This window comes from Vipera ursinii, assembly GCF_947247035.1.
Source record: "Vipera ursinii genome assembly, chromosome: 2".
Taxonomy (NCBI): domain Eukaryota; kingdom Metazoa; phylum Chordata; class Lepidosauria; order Squamata; family Viperidae; genus Vipera; species Vipera ursinii.
The window spans coordinates 63,730,921-63,749,099 of record NC_139513.1 but is presented as its reverse complement, the minus strand read 5'-3'; the positions used below and the strand labels follow the sequence as shown (position 1 = coordinate 63,749,099).

General features: G+C 37.4%; 1 protein-coding gene across 1 annotated transcript in view; it reads left to right on the top strand.

Annotated features, from left to right (window-relative positions):
- SLC6A11 (solute carrier family 6 member 11) overlaps positions 1-18,179 on the top strand; it is a gene marked incomplete at both ends in the record, with an annotated part of 116,245 nt that overhangs the window by 43,039 nt on the left and 55,027 nt on the right. Inside the window, one exon of the mRNA XM_083356874.1 lies at positions 16,871-17,005. Within this exon, the coding sequence (XP_083213000.1) occupies positions 16,871-17,005 (135 nt within the window). The remainder of the gene's footprint in view (positions 1-16,870; positions 17,006-18,179) is intronic.

Below are 18,179 nucleotides of genomic sequence, written 5' to 3'. Positions count from 1 at the left end.
TTTGTTTTCTGTTCTGCTATCCCCTGACATTGCCATATTAATTATCCACAATTTCTTTTTCTGAATCACAGTTATATCTGGTGTGCTATGAGCCAGACATTATCTGTCTGTATTCAGAAATCCCACAATATTTTAGCCTGTTGATTTTCAACTCTCTGTTCTCACTGATTTTTCATTACTAATACATGATTATTTTTACAGATGTTTCGGTCAATCATTTAGGTGACTGTGTTAAGTTGTTTATAATCAGTTTGTGCAATTCCTGAATGAGCCGAGTATATGCTCGACTGCTTCTTCTGCTTCTTTGCACAATCTGCACTTTGAATCATTGGATGATTTTTCAGTTCTGGCCTTGATTGTATTAGTTCAAATAGCTTGCTCTCAAATCAATCCTTCATTTTCTTTTTTAATGCCCCATTTGTAAGCCATTGCCAGGTTTTATCTTTATCCAGTTTTCTCTCATTTTTTTGTAGAAATCAATCATAAATTTTATTGCCAACAATAATTTTATTTTCTCCACAATAAAAACAGTACTGTTCTTATGATTAAAGTCTGATTAAAGGCCTGGAGACTAAAACATATGAAGAACAGTTGCAGGATTTGGGTTTGGTTAGTCTAGAGAAAAGAAGGATTAGGGGTGAGATGATAGCAGTATTCCAGTATTTGAGAGGTTGCCACAAAAAGGAAGGGGCCAACTTATTTACCAAAACACCTGTAATTAGGATAAGAAACAATGGATGGAAACCAATCAAGAAAGAAGCAACTTGGAACTAAGGAGAAAATTCCTAACCATGAGGAAAATTAACCAGTAGAACAGCTTGCCATCAGAATTTGTAGGTGCTTCATCACTGAAGGTTTTTATTTTTATTTATTTATATTTTATTTTAATTCCATTTATATCCCGCCCTTCTCCTAAGACTCAGGGCGGCTTACAAGCTTAGCAGTAGCCTTCATTCTATGTATATGCCTGCTTATTAGGGCTTTCACACACACCCCAAGCGGCATTATTACAAAGTCAGCTTATTACCCCCAACAATCTGGGTCCTCATTTTACCTACCTCGGAAGGATGGAAGGCTGAGTCAACCTTGAGCCTGGTGGGATGCGAACCTGCACTAATTGCAGGCAGCTGGTGTTACTTAAGGAGGCATTAGCCCACTGCTCCACCAAGGCTCTTTTAAGAAGAGACTGGACAGTCAGTTGTCTGAAATGGTATAGGGGCTCCTGTTTGAGCAGCAGGTTAGACTAGAAGACCTCCAAGGTCCCTTCCAGCTCTATTCTAATTCATACTGCATGTATGTCACAAAGAGGTGGAGTTTGAAGAGTAACATTTATGAATAATAGAAAAAACTATGAAAAATTGCATAGGCTTGGATTAGGGAATGTTTTGCACAAATATAGAATTGAAGATTGTTTACCGAATGTTGCAAGAGCAATGCAGTGGGCTGAGGAAACGGCCTTGAGGGACAACCACAAGTGGGATAACAGTCAGATCTGAAACCTGAATCTGGAGCAGAAATGCAATCTGAAAAAAATGTCACAGGCAAGACTCTCTCTAATGCTAATTCTCACAAAGGAGAGAACAGAAAAGCACATTCAGATTTGGAAGATTCTGTACTATATCATTATAATAAAAGTAAATTTGGCCTGCCTGCCTTTGGTTTCCTAGTTTGGTCTACCTTGTACTAACAGAGTAAAGCATGCATGAGAGTAATGGAATATGCTTAATTAGTGATTCAGCATTGAGCAAGGAAAAAGAGAAAGATGTGAGAAAAGCAAATCTTGAGGAAAAATTGTTGTGTATTATGTTTATGGATGTTAAAGTATGTTGAAGACATGAACACATGTCTTTTTATGCAGGTGAAACTATGTTTTGTGATTGGGAACTTGAAATTTAAATGCATGATGTAATGAGGAGGATGGAACTGAAAATTAATGTTTCAAAAGCCAAGGTAGCTGTGTTTTACATGAAATGTAAATGTAATGTAATGATTAGACCAAGTTATACATAAATAATAAAAAACTACAAGGAAGTTTTTGTACTGTGGTAGAATATTTACTGAAGACAGTAAATAGGGAAATTTTAAGGTATGCAAAAACTGGTTGCAAGATAGTTCATAACATTTGTTGCAAGGAACGAATATTTGTCAAAAAAAGGTAAACCAATTGGTTATAAGCATGTAATTAGCTTAGTTTTATACTTTTTTATGCTATATGAAAAAGAATGTGGACTGTGTCAGGAAAAACATAAAGGTAAGGTTAAAATGAGGAACTGGTACATAAGTTTTATGTAAAAGAAGAGATAAAATCAATAAGCAATTAATGAATGTGGAGTGAATATATAGGTGAATGACCAATACAAAATAAAAACCTTAAGGTGAGGGGTTTTTTTGTAGAATTAGAATCAAATTGTACACCAAATATGTGAAGTTAGATTGAATGGTTTAAGACACAGGTCTGCAACCCGCGGCTCCGGAGCCGCATGCGGCTCTTTCAGCTGTCTCATGTGGCTCCCAGTCCTCTGCCATGTGCAGTCCCCTCAAAAAAAAGTGGGAGTAAAAAAGTTCAACCAATCAATTCAAATATGCAGGGTAGGTGCATATCTCACCTTGGCTCCACTCTTCAGTCAAACCCTGTTCTGCACATGTACGCGCATGCGCACACATTTTTTGCGGCTCCCAGTTTTTCCTTTTGTGAGGGAACCGGTTCCGAGTGGCTCTTTCACTGTTTCAGGTTGCTGACCCCTGGTTTAAGAGGAAGAAAAAGTTTGAATGGTTAAGTAATGTATACATTAATGAAAGAATGTGGTAGAATCAGGAATGTTTTGCAGAAAAGAAAGAAGTAGGGATGAGATATTGTATTATGGGAAATGTTGGTATAAAATGGAGGGAGTTGGTTTATTATTTAGAAAATGTATAAGGCAGTATATATCAGTCCTGAGTAATACAATATATATTGTATTACAGAGCATATGAAAAAATAAATTTTAGAAATTATCTACATTAAAATTATTCCTCCAAGAAAATAAAATAAAGTTATATTCTTCCCTATAGTCTTCTGCTCAATGATGTGCTGTGGGAGAATATGAAATTTTATTTCTTGAAAAGCCTTTTGCTTACTGCCAATAAATCCTGCTTTGGATGGGGATTCTTATATATACTATCAAGTGTGTACTCTTTTTAATAATTAAGCAGTGTTTTGTTAATATTTGAATAGTACAAATCAAATTTGTATTCTGAATTTTTCTTCCTTTCTTTACATAATACTTAACCTTGATTTAGTTTAAACATCAAGATTTTGTTTAACATTATGAGCAACATGCTGTGATGATGTTCATTGGTTCATCAATCGTTGACTTTTTCTATAGAAAGTAAAAAAAAATGGAAGAAAACGGACTATGTTTGCTTTGCAGATCCCAAAAGAGTTTCTCTAAGTATTTACTTTAGAAGGTTAATGGATGCAAGGATGATTAAATTTGTTCAGTATGATATACAAACATGAATATTATTTATAGATTGTTTTAAAGTTTGAAAAATCAGTTAGTCTTTCTAATTTACATAATAAATATATTACTTTAAAGCTGATAAATATATTATAACATTATAAGTCCCTATAGATTTACATTATTTATCTAATATCAGCCCTTCATGGATTACTGCCTTGTCGTGGCAAAGGGGCTTGCGTAATTCAATGAAGCTATGAGCTATGCCGTGCAGGGCCACCCAAGATGGACAGGTCATAGCAGAGAGTTCTGACAAAATGTGATCCACTGGAGAAGGAAATGGCAACCCACTCCAGTATCTTTGCCATGAAAACCCTATGGAGAGTACCAAAAGGCTGCTAAGCTTGTAAGCCGCCCTGAGTCTTCGGAGAAGGGTGGGATATAAATGGAATTAAAAAACAAAAACAAAACACGATATGACACTGGAAGATGAGCCCCTCAGGTCAGAAGGTGTCCAATATGCTACTGGGGAAGAGCAGAGGGCTAGTACTAGTAGTGCCAGAAAGAATGAAGCGACTGGGCCAAAGCCAAAAGGACGCTCAGCTGTGGATGTATGTGGTGGTGAAAGGAAAGTCCGATGCTGTAAAGATTTTTTCTCCATAGGAACCTGGAATGTAAGATCCATGAATCAAGGCAAGCTGGATGTGGTAAAACAAGAGATGAGAAGACTGAACATCGACATCTTAGGAATCAGCGAACTAAAATGGACAGAAATGGGTGAATTTAATTCAGATGACCATCAGGTATACTACTGCGGGCAAGAATCCCTCGGAAGAAATGGTGTAGCCTTCATAGTCAATAAAAGAGTAGGAAAAGCAATACTGGGATACAATCCTCAAACTGACAGAATGATCTCAGTTTGAATCCAAGGCAAACCATTCAATATCACAGTAGTCCAAGTCTATGCCCCAACCACCAGTGCTGAAGAGGATGAAATTGACCGGTTCTATAAAGCCCTACAGCACCTTATAGAACTAACACCAAAAAATGATGTCCTTATCATCATGGGGGATTGGAATGCTAAAGTAGGAAGCCAAAAGATAACTGGAATAATAGGCAAGTGTTGGCGTTGGAGTACAAAATGAAGCAGGGCACAGGCTGATAGAATTTTGTCAAGAGAATACGATGGTCATAGCAAACACTCTTTTCCAACAACCCAAGAGACGGCTCTACACATGGACATCACCAGACGGTCAACACAGAAATCAGATTGACTATATGCTCTGCAGCCAAAGATGGAGAAGCTCTATACAGTCAGTAAAAACAAGACCAGGAGCTGACTGTGGCTCAAACCATGAGCTTCTCATTGCAAAGTTTAGGCTTAAACTGAAGAAAGTAGGGGAAAGCACTAGGCCACTCAGATATAAATTAAATCATATCCCTGATGAATATACAGTAGAGGTGACAAATAGATTTAAGGAATTAGATCTGATGGACAGAGTGCCTGAAGAACTATGGACAGAGGTTCGTAACATTGTACAAGAGGTAGCAACTAAAACCATCCCAAAGAAAAAGAAATGCAAGAAAGCAAAATGGCTGTCTGAGGAAGCTTTGCAAATAGCTGAGGAAAGGAGGGAAGCAAAAGGCAAGGGATAAAAAGAAACATACGCCCAATTGAATGCAGAATTCCAGAGAATAGCTAGAAGAGATAAGAATGCCTTCTTAAATGAACAGTGCAAAGAAATAGAAGAAAACAATAAAATAGGGAGGACCAGAGATGTCTTCAAGAAAATTGGAGAGATGAAGGGAACGTTTCATGCAAAAAATGGGCATGATAAAGGACCAAAATGTCAGGGACCTAACAGAGGCAGAAGAGATTTAGAAGACATGGAAAATTACACAGAAGAACTATACAAGAATGAGCTTAACATCTGTGATAACCACAATGAGGTGGTCACTGACCTCGAGCCAGACATCCTAGAATGTGAAGTGAAGTGGGCCTTAGAAAAGCTGAGCAACAACAAAGCTAGTGGAGGTGACAGTATTCCAGCTGAGCTATTCAAAATCTTAAAAGACGATGCAGTAAAAGTGCTACACTCAATTTGCCAGCAAATTTGGAAAACTCAACAGTGGCCACAGGATTGGAAAAGATCAGTTTACATTCCAATTCCAAACAAAGGCAGTGCCAAAGAATGTTCAAACTATCGCACCATTGGACTCATTTCTCATGCTAGTAAAGTTATGCTTAAAATCCTACAAGCTAGACTCCAGCAGTATGTGGATCGAGAACTACCAAAGTACAGGCAGGATTTCGAAGAGGCAGAGGAACTAGAGATCAAATTGCCAACATACGCTGGATCATGGAGAAAGCTAGGGAGTTCCAGAAAAACATCTACTTCTGCTTCATTGACTGTGCTAAAGCCTTTGATTGTGTGGATCACAACCAACAGTGGGAAGTCCTTAAAGAGATGGGAGTCTTATTTGTCTCTTGAGAAACCTATATGCGGGTCAAGAAGCAACAGTGAGAACTGGACATGGAACCACTGATTGGTTAATAATTGGGAAAGGAGTCCAGCAAGGCTGTATACTGTCGCCCTGCCTATTTAACTTATATGCAGAGCACATCATGAGAAAGGCAGGTCTAGATGAATCAAAAGTTGGAATTAAGATTGCCGGGAGAAATATTAACAACCTAAGATATGCAGATGATACCACTCTAGTGGCAGAAAGTGAAGAAGAACTAAAGAGCCTCTTTTTGCAGGAGAAGGAGAGTGCAAACTTTGGGTTGAAACTTTACATTAAGAAAACCAAGATCATGGCATCCGGCCCTCTCAATTCCAGGCAAGTAGATGGGGAAGAAATGGAAGTAGTGACAGATTTTATTTTCCTGGGCTCCAAGATCACTACAGATGGGGACTGTAGCCAAGAAATTAAAAGACGCTTGCTCCTGGGGAGGAAAGCCATGGCAAATCTAGACAGCACACTAAAAAGCAGAGACATCACCCTGTCAACAAAAGTGCATACAGTCAAGGCTATAGTCTTCCCAGTTGCAATTTATGGCAGTGAAAGTTGGACCATAAGAAAGGCTGAGCACCAAAGAATTGAGGCCTTTGAACTATGGTGCTGGAGAAGACTCCTGCGAGTCCCTTGGACTGCAAGGCAATCAAACCGGTCAGTCCTAGAGGAGATCAACCCTGACTGCTCTTTAGAAGGCCAGATCCTGAAGTTGAAACTCAAATACTTTGGCCACCTAATGAGAAGGAAGGACTCACTGGAGAACAGCCTAATGCTGGGGAAGATTGAGTGCAAGAGAAGAAGGGGACGACAGAGAATGAGGTGGCTGGATGGAGTTACTGAAGCAGTATGTGTGAGCTTAAATGGACTCCAGAAGATGGTAGAGGACAGGAAGGCCTGGAGGAACATTGTCCATGGGGTCGCGATGGGTTGGACACGACTTCGCAGCTAACAACAACAACAATCTAATAGCATATTGTGCTGTTTGCAGACCATCTCTTGCTAGGAAGAACATCTGAATGTCAGTGTTTGTTAAAATATGATGTTAGTTTCTGGAGAGATTGGCTAGCCATGATGTACTGAATTAAATATATTAATATTAGCTTGATTGAAATCTTTAGACTAACAATGATGAATGCAATTGGGAAATGCATTGAGAAGGAATTGGGAAAAGTGGGAGTTGAAGACATGTTGGAACTACAGCCAGACTGCAGATTTGCCAGTTGCTTCTTATTTTTCCACATTTAAAAAAGAGTAAAGAACTAGAAAATTGCCACCCTATGGGGCTGATTAAACCTAACATCTGCACATTTTCATAACATTTAGGAAACATGCCTATGTATCTTTTTATCTTCTACTGCTGCAGTAGTCCCATCAGAAGGAGTTAAGCTCCTGTTGCCAGCAGTTAAGACTCAGTCAGTGGTTACACACAGAAAACTTATTTTTTTCAATAGTGGACTATATAAAGCCTCTAATAGATTCAATGAAGCATAAAGAAAGTGAAAAAGGGACAGCTGAAGAAAATAAAGATGTGCGGGAGGAAAGAAAGAAAAAAGAACTGAGGGCCATTGTGAGGCTTTAGGAAAAGGAACTAGGCAGCAATGATTATATCTCCTGAAGTGTCTTTTGTTTTGGGTTGAAGTAAGAGAGGAGAATGGTCCTTCATAGTGAGGCTTTAACATGCAGCCCAAGATTGATCTCTGTATTCAGAGAAGGAAAGTAGAACATTCATGAGATGCATGCAGAGTTTTAGGTTTTCCAGCCTTCTCTGAAGTTTTAAAATACTGAAAAAAATTCTCATCCTCTCTCTCTTAACTCACTTAACTCATCGTGCAAGTCTAGAACACTTTTTCATTCAGTTGCAATCTGCACTGAATTGCAACAATACATAGAAACTTTTATTCTCTCTCTCTCTCTCTCTCTCTCTCTCTCTCTCTCTCTCTCTCTCTCTCTCTCTCTCTCTCTCTCACACACACACACACACACACACACACACACACAAACACACACACACACAGACACCACCACCACCACCACCAATCCCAACTTGGTTCTTTGTCTCAAGTAGCTTTTTTAAATTGGCATTCCACTGTATAAACTAATTAGAGTTCAGTCTAATAGACATGAAAAGAAATGCAGTTTTAACTTAAAATTTCAGTTGGATTTGTTTAGCTATAAAAATGCAGGCGTAGGGAAACTCAGGTTATTACTACATTACATGTGTGAGTCTGCGTGCTTGAGATAAACACAGTGTAAACTGTACTCATACAAAGTTCCATCTTATTTAGCTGGAATTTTCCCTTTGTGTAAGCAAGCAGTGATTTCAATTATCCAAAGTTCTGTTCTCCCTGTTTTCTATAATACAGTGAAAATAATGAATTATAATGAAATAAGTTAATCCATGATATATAAATAAAAGAAGAATAGAAAATAGTATGTCATTTTAACTTATGGCTGCCTATTTACTAATAATCTACTTTCAATCTTCATTGTCTGTATCCTTTCATATAAATATAATTATATGTGAGTATTTAAACAAGTTGCAGTGAACATTTTTGCAGGCACTTTGAGCATGCTGATCAATGTGTTAATTATATGCAGATTAGAGAAAGCTGAATGGTTTTTGGCATGCAACAAAGAAAATTTAAATGGAAGCTTCAAACTAAAATTATAATAAGGACTTTAACAATGCATAGTTTGATATTCTCAAATCATGGGAATCAGTGGAAGAGTAAGGCAGGGGCAAATAATAAAATGTACCATATAATGCAAACTCTGCTCCTTTAGTACATGCTTTGCTAAACCACACAAATATATGTAAGGAATGGAGTTGTTATCACAATGTCATGACACATGCTTTTTTGTGTGTGTGACAAAACCTCTGGTTCCTATGCTCAATGTCATTCCCAGTTTGAAAATGGAGCTATCACCATTTAAAAATCATTCTATTTTTCTACATCTGATAATGAGTTTCTGTTCTTAATATAGTGATGCCACTCAATTTCACCAAAAGTAAAATTTCATAGTAATCCAAAGAATTTGCATAGATCAAAATGCCATGGTTGCCATTGCCTACAGCCTAATGCCACTTTCCACTTTTTTAAAAAAAAACTCCTAGAAAGTTTATAACATAAATTTAACTGTGATAAGCACAATGTTGTAAAATCAATTTATCTAACATTTTCATTCTAAATTGGAAACTATGCACCACCACCACCGATGGTGTGATCACAATGAGAAATGTAACAAACAACTAATGTTAAAAGAAAGCCAGTTCGATGTAGTGGTTAAGGTACCAACCTAGAAACTGGGAGACCATGAGGTCTAGTTTTGCTTTTGTCACAAAGCCAGCTAGGAAGCAGGCAATGGCAAACTACTTTGAAACAATCTTGCCCATAAAACTGCAGGGGCTTATCAGTCACCAGGAATCAAGACTGATTTGAAGGTGCTAGAAAAAAAATTAAGAATCAAAGTCTAGTATTTCTATATCTACTGTTTCAGTTTTGATGGCAATACATTTTTATTAGCATTAATGAATATTTACAATAGCAGCTGCATATATAGTTTCAAAAGGACTTAATTCTACCAAAAAAAGAGAATATTTATAGCTTAGTGTTGAACTGTGCAATCCTTGGTGCTCTCTGACCCTGGTGGTTTTCTTACAGATATTTCATTGACAAACTAGGTAACATCATCAGTGTACTGATGATATATGTAAGACACTGATGATGTTACCTAGCATGGTAATGAAATGTCTGCAAAAAACCCACCAAGGTCAGAGAGTGCCAAGGACCCCACAGCAATTAATTCTTTCATACCCTTATTGTGTTAGCCGGCACTGGCATTTACCACCCAAATACTCATGGGTGAGATGGTTTTATGTACCAAATAGAAAATGTGAAACCCTGTGTAATATAAATACTTACTTGGAACATTATTTTAAATGTTTACAACATTGTTCCTCTATTAAATTTTAAAGACTATTAAAACCAGCTTGGAAAAGTAATCAGATAACAAATGAGGAATATGTTGATATCACATAAACATTATTAATGCTAATATAGTTTATATTTAAAATTTGACTCAAAACATATGTGAAGTGATAGAAATACTATTATTTGCATGCTAGGATACCATGACTTGGAACATTCATCATGATTAGTTTACTTGGTCATGATAATCTTAATCTTAAAAGGTTTGAATGACTATTAAATACCAAGAAATCAAAGAGTGGAGGCCAAGCAGTATACTCTGGTTTATTTGTTCCAAAATCTTCATTGATGTTTCAAGATGCAGAGAAACTGATATTATGTGCCAAAATTCTTGGAAAAGAGGAGGCATTGAGGCACAAATGGCTGCTAAATTTAACTAGGCTTTGTGAACCTTAGCTAGTAAAATGTGTGTGTGTAGTTTTGTGTATTTGTTTGTTTATCTCTTTTGTTAATTTGGCCTACCATCTATGGATCATCAAGAATTGAGATTTATTATGTTTTTATGTTACCTGTTTCAATATGCAGTTTTGAGAAACATCATTTTTGATAAGCAAATAAAAAAGAGTGACATCAATGTTTAAAGGAGTAATAATGTATGAAAGCAATATAACTAATTAGCTATCTAGGTATTTTTACACATTCTTTTCATATTGATACTCTTTTCTCACCATGACAACCTTTAGACATGTTGCAAGAACAATTCTAGCAATTGAGGACCCAGATTGTTGGGGGCAATAAGCTGACTTTGTAATAATGCCGCTTGTGGGGGATGTGAAAGCCCTAATAAGCAGGCATATACATAGAATGAAGGCTACTGCTAAGCTTGTAAGCCGCCCTGAGTCTTTGGAGAAGGGCGGAATATAAATGAAATTTAAAAAAAAATTGCTAGAAGTCCTATTGGCTATCTGGGAATCTGGGAATTGAATTCACAACACAACTAAAGGGCATCATGCTGGGAAGACTGATATAAATAAATATGATCTTCCAGCAAGGTAAATTTCTTTATTAAAATGTCTAATCTTTAATTATTTATTATTTAATTAAACCATAGAGTGCAGAAAGAGGGTTAGCAATAGTACTTAGCACTTAGACTTATATACCACATTATAGTGCTTTACAGCCATCTCTAAGTAGCTTACAGAATGAGCATATTGCCCCCAACAATTTGGGTCCTCATTTTACCAGTCTTGCAAGAATGGAAGGCTGAGTCAACTTGGAGCATTCTAACCACTGCACCACCATAGCTCTGGTTATCTAATTCTAAACCATGGCATTGAATCTAAAAATATATAAATAGAAACCATTTTTGAAAATATTAAATTTTTCATTATTTCTACAAACAATAAAGTCCATTTACTTACTCATCTTTACCATTTCAAAGGTCTTCAGCAACCTCCTCTTCAGTAGTTGGCTCAAAAAGATTATGCTAGGGACGAACTATAATTATTTTTGCTTCAAACACTTTTTTGCCTATCTGAGCAGAAGCATGCCATAATTAGGAAGATCCAGCTTGAGATGTTTATGCATTTCCAGTCTGAAAAGTAGTTTCTGTTAATGTATCTGATCTAGTAACTGATATGAGAAAACAGTTAATTTAATCTGCTATAAATGCCCTTTGAGATTTTTAATAATATGGAAATCTCATTATGTATTTTTCAAATTCTCAGAATTTACATCTGCTTATTTTTAAAAAAAAATAAAAAATAGATCTGTGAACATCTAGAAATAAATAAAGTTATAACTAGTAGTCAGCACACCTTGATACCTCACTGGCTCTTGACTAGTAAAGCTCTTAATCTGTTTTAATTATCTGTATATCCCACTGCAATATTAAAAAGGAGTGCAATTAGGGGAAAAAAATCACCAAGCATCTATATCCACTCTGAAGACAGATATCAAGCTACTGCTCCATATTTCTTCAGTTCCTGAGTAAATTAATTAATTACTATGATTTTCTCATTCTGAAGGGATAACATAATTAATGATTTTCAGAACCAACTATTCCTTAATTTAGATGATATCCCTGGCTGAACTGGAGTTGTGATTTTTCACCTGCTTTTGCCAACCGTTCTTGGTTCATGGGGTATTCCAAATCCACTTATGCTGAAAATGAATCAGATTAAGTTCCCTAATGCACTATTTTATTTTATTTTTTATTTTATTATTTAAAAATGTTTTATTATTTTATTTTATTTCATCCATACGACACATAGAAAGTGGTATAAAATGTATTAAATAAATATGTTTTCCAGCATAATAAATCTAGATATTGAGAAACTGGAACCCTGCCACACATTTATAGCACATTTTCCCATTAACGAGCATCCCAAATGTTACAATCCATAGGCATGTTTGGGACAAAGATATATCAATCAATCAATCAATCAATCAATCAGAATAGGAGCTGGAAGGGACCTTGGAGGTCTTCTATTCCATCCCCCTGCTCAAGCAGGAGAACCTATACTATTTCAGACAAGTGACTGTCTAGTCTCTTCTTAAAAAGTGATGGAGCACACACGATTTCTGAAGGCAAGCTGTTCCACTAATTAATTGTCCTCACTGTTAGGAAGTTTCTCCTTAATTCCACATTGGTTCTCTCCTTGATTAGTTTCCATCCATAGTTTCTGGACCGCTCTCTGGTGCTTCGGAAAATAAATTGACCCCCTCCTCCTTGTGGCAGCCTCTCAAAAATGGAATACTGCTATCATGTCCACCCTAGTCCTTCTTTTCTCTAGACTGGCCATTCCCAAATCCTCCATTGCATCAAGGATTTTGCATTGTACCCTGTGATACGAAAGAACCTGTACTTGAAGGAAAGAGCTGTTTCAATGTGATAAAAAAGATGTGATATATGGTTAGCAGAAAAGTACCATCCAGCTGTATCTCCCAAATGGTGCTATTATCTAACAAAGTAATTAAATGTGTGGAGGTGGCATGTTAGAGGGAGCAATCTCTTCTTTTTGTGTCACTTAGGAAATCATACACCTTAGAGAAAAAGATAAATATAGTTCAGGAGCTTGTGGCCACTTAAACATAAACATCCCATCTTAGCATTCCCATGAGATTTATTTGTTTATACCTTTTGTCATGCTTCCCTGCCCAGACAGAAAATCAGGGATCTCCTGCTGCTTCTCTCTTAATCCCATTGTGAGGACAGACCTGTCAGAATTCTCCAGACAGGACTTAGATAAGGATCTTTCCTGCAGATGGGAGCAGAGCCAAGTCAGAAATGTGTTAGGGGAAGAAGAACGTGACAGCAGTTTCTTTCAGTGACAAAGACTTGAAATAGAAAAAAAGATAAAGCAATGGGAAATGCATTCATAGGTTCCTGTAAAGGTAAAGGTAAAGGTTTCCCCGCACATGCGTGCTAGTCGTTTCCAACTCTAGGGGCCGGTGCTCATCTCCGTTTCAAAGCCAAAGAGCCAGCGCTTGTCCGAGAAAATCTCTGTGGTCATGTGGCCGGCATGACTAGACGCCAAAGGCGCACGGAACGCTGTTACCTTCCCACCATAGTGGTCCCTATTTTTCTACTTGCATTTTTACATGCTTTCGAACTGCTAGGTTGGCAGAAGCTGGGACGAGTAACAGGTGCTCACTCTGCTACGTGGCACTCGGGATTCAACCTGCCAAACTGCCGACCTTCTGATTGACAAGCTCAGCATCCTAACCCACTGAGCCACCACGTCCCTGTAGTTCTGTCCATTTGGACTCATGTAATTTATTTGTCAGTATCTGAAATAATAATTCATGAAATGGAGTGTTTTTGTTATCATTTTTAGGAGCAGTATTTTACTGTATGTCTGTAATCGCATACATATAAAATCAAATGTAAGTGACTAAGGTTAAAGGAATATTATTTGAATAGCAGAAGATTTATGGGCATGATAAAAGCAAAGCAAAGGAGTGAAATTTGTGGTAGATGGTTCTCTGTTCTGGACTCAGTTTGCTTTCAAGCTTCAGTGATATAGTCTGTGAAGATCGAACTGACATCTTGAATTGTAAGGAGAGAACAAGAAATCTATTTTTAACTTTTGCAGCTAAATTCACCATGCTAAGTGCCTCCTATTCTCTTAGCTAGCTGGAAGTATACCATATGGTTACAGTGATTCTTGCCTTCTGAACTGGACCTCCAAAGTTAAATGTGCTCCTTTTGCATCCTGTGGACTGTGATTTGTGATCACAGATTAGTTTTTAATTAAACTGTTCCAGCAGATGCAGCAAGTCTTCATATTTACTTTATTTCCATAATGTAGACATGGATGTTGCTGTGACATAGCAATGGAAGAACTATATTAGGCATTGATATGCAAATTTGTACATCAAGCAATTAGAAGTAATTAAAGCAGGATGTAGTGTAATTAGAAACTGTTTTGTCCTAATTTTATTCAGAGAGGTTTTACATGTTGTGGAAAAGTTTTAAAAATAAAAGCATAGGCAGTGTCTACTGTTTATTAAGATGTATGCAGGAAAAAAAACAATAAGTACTGTGTGTATAATTCTGTGAGATGCTTTATTTGTGAGCTTTACTTCCTCGGTCTGCTTCATAAACCCATGAAAGCAGCCATAAAAGCTTGAAACCTGATAAAACTGCTTCAGGAAATATCTTCCAAACTTGGATGTGTATGTATTGAAGTACTCAAAAAGCTGGCATATGAAACAACAACAACAATAAAATATAAAGATTCATGGTGGCAAATATGATAAAATGAGGTATATCACTCTCTCTTGCTGAAAGCCTGGATATAGAACCAGTCTGCACAGAGATAACATTTTTTAAGGAACTTAGAATGCGTGAACCCTACAGGATCTAATTTGCTGGGCAGATGTAATGGTCCCCTGCCCAATCTTAAAAAGAACTGTACTAAATGCCATAATAGCAATAGTATCATGTTGCACATCGTCAAAAGAAGGACAAAGGACAAAGGTTGTATCCTTTGTAGACAGTAGAGATAGCACAGCAGCAGCAAGTAATTGTCATAGTGTAATATAGCAGGGACGTGGTGGCTCAGTGGGTTAGGATGCTGAGCTTGTCAATCAGAAGGTCGGCAGTTTGGTGGGTCGAATCCCGAGTGCCGTGTAGCAGAGTGAGCGCCTGTTACTCGTCCCAGCTTCTGCCAACCTAGCAGTTCGAAAGCACATAAAAATGCAAGTAGAAAAATAGGGATCACTACGGTGGGAAGGTAACAGCATTCCGTGCGCCTTTGGCATCTAGTCATGCCGGCCACATGACCACGGAGATGTCCTCGGACAAGCGCTGGCTCTTCGGCTTTGAAACGGAGATTAGTACCGACCCATAGAGTTGGAAACAACTAGTCCACATGTGCGGGGGAACCTTTACCTTTACCTTAATTTAGTATAGTATGTATTGTAGCATATACGTTAATATATTGGGCTCAGATTTAAAGTGTTACAATCCTAAAATGTTACCTCTTAAAGGTTGGGGACTCCCTCTCTACCCAATCATATTAGAAGGGAAAAGTTTCAGGGGAAGAGTCACTCCTGGCTAGATACAGCTTTAGTCATCCTGTTGATTACCTACATTGGGATCTGGATGGGAAAGAATGGGAGGTATGGTTATTATCATCTGCTGATCCATCTGTGAGCAAGACCCATCTGTATGTGGGAAGTGCTTTTTTGTTTTGGTTCACCTGCTACTTCGGCAAATGATAGCAGATAGGATCGGTGTAGGAGGAATAAGTACAACATTGGAGCAGCACATGTAGGCTATGGCCAGGGTGCCTTTTGCCCAGCCTTGTTTGATATGCTGTTTGCAGAAATTTTGCATCAAGATACCCTTTGCCACAGTAATTGATACCGTTATCATCACTCTCCATTGGACTAATGGCAACGTACTTTAGTTCAGACTGCTATTAAAAATAATTAGAAGCTACAATTGATTAAAACTACTGTACAGTGACCTGACAATTGATAAGAGAAGTTAGGTCCAAGAGTATGATATGGTGGGTTCATTACTTTCACTACATTTGAAGAGCATTTGGAAGTTTCAACTTGTGCAGGCAGTTCTTGGGGTCCCTGGGGGACCTATGTTACTCCACTAGTCCACAATTTGCACTGTCGGCTGGTCTGCTTCTGGGTGCAATTCAAGGTGTTGGTTATTACATTTAAAGCCCTACATGGCATGGATCCAGGTTACATGAGGAACCATCTCACCCTATTGGGACTGGCCCCCACTTGTGCAGGTAGAGGAAGCATGTTGCAGGTCCTATCCTATCCCATAAGGAATTCTGGTTGACAAGGTCCAAGATAGTGATCACTAAGTGAGAACTATCTGTACTCTTTTCTACATAAATTTGCTGTTTTAATTCCAGTTTTAATTTAGAGGTGGTGTGGAATTCTTGGATCTGCTTGTTATTTTGGTACTGATTTGGTGAAAGTGAGACCTCTGTTGCATTTCCCATTGGTTAAAAGCAGTCAGAGAAAGCCTGGATATTTTGCAGAATGTTTTTAATGTGGACCCTAGGGATAATTCTAGCTCTTTTTGTGCCATGACTGTTTAAAAGAATTGCTTCTGAAGAATCGGAAGCTTTCTTCAAAATGATCAAAGCAGCATCACTCCACCCCTTTTATATGCAACGCCAGGTTGCCTTAGAAAGGTGGTAGGGGTTGTCTCACAACACGTGATTGTACTTTTTCATTAATCTGACATCCTTTCCTCCCCCCCCCCCCAAAGACATCATTTCCTTTAGGTATTTTGTACTCAGCTTCCCTCAGAAGAACCAAGGTGGGCAAAGGCAAGAAATCTGGAGAATTTTAATCCAAAAATATCAAGATAGCTAACTGTCTTATCCTCTTGTAGACATTCGCTTGTTAAATGTTTTATGGACATAAGGATATTGCGTGACATAAAATAGGCGATCATTGGTAAAATGATGTGTTATTTGGATTCTCACTCTTTTTTCATAGGTTGTATATGTAACTGCTACATTTCCGTACGTCATGTTGTTGGTTCTACTGGTTCGAGGAGTAACATTACCTGGGGCCTCCGAAGGAATAAAATTCTACTTATATCCCGACCTATCTCGTCTTACTGACCCACAGGTAGGAACTTATAACAAAAACTTAATAAACATTTTATACATTGTTTTTGCCCTTTTATGTCCTTTCTTAACTAGAAATACCTGCACTTTCCACTATATGCTGAAAGCAAAGAATCATAGCAGCGGGACTCATTTTTTCCTGAATAATCTATGTTATACACACTTTGCACAATGTACGATCAAGTTCATAGCAAAATCTGAATAAACTCTCTCAAACTCAGCTGTCACAAAAACAGTACCTGTAAGCAAACCGATGAAGACTGTACCATAAATAAGACTCATGTCTTGCTTTGCATTTTAAATTATCAGCTAGTGTATCATTCAGTAAGAAGAATGAAACTGATGAAGAGATATTGCTTGTGAACAGAGATTTGGACCCTGACATTAAGTACCTTCCAAAACCATTCTAGGTCACAAAAGCTGGTCTGTTTTTTTTCTTTGGCATTCAAAAATCAGCATAGGGAAAATATAGATCCTTACAAGGTTACATGTATTTTATTGCTTAGTTTTACAGCAGAGATTAGCATGTGTGCTAGAGTTGGAGGAGAAGTGGGAAATACCATTGGTCATTTCAAGTTGCTTTTTAGAAATGACAAAATCATCTGTCCTGCCGTACAGTAGGTTTTCAGGTACAAAGGCTGTAATCTGGAATATTTGCTATTGTTTTTATTAGTTTGAATGTTTTTGTAGAGGTGTGTTCTATTGATGAAAACTAATTTTATATAATGTCCTTACTTCTTTACTGTTATGATTAACATGTTGTTTTTATTGTTTAATTGATTTTTTTATTTTTTTTATTTTAAAGACAATATATGTTTTCTAAATATATAAACTGCAATGTAACATTTTATTGATTTGTTTATTTGATTTGTTAAGATTCTGCAGCATTAACAAATGTGATAAATAATTATATAATCTGAATGAGGCTAAAGTCCGTAGTAGCATGGGCCTACTTTCTAATGGGAAATTTGGGGGAGCTACACATGTCGCATCTCTGTGTCATCTGTCTGCTTGTAAAGTTCTTGTATTCCAAGGCTTTATGAGAGTCTCAAGGGTGTTTATCTCAATGTTCAGTTCAGCCTCAGTTAGGAATCTTAAAGGTTGCCGGAAAACCCCCCACTAATGGATAGAGTTAAAATAACAAACAGCCAGATGCAATTCCTTATAGTTACTTA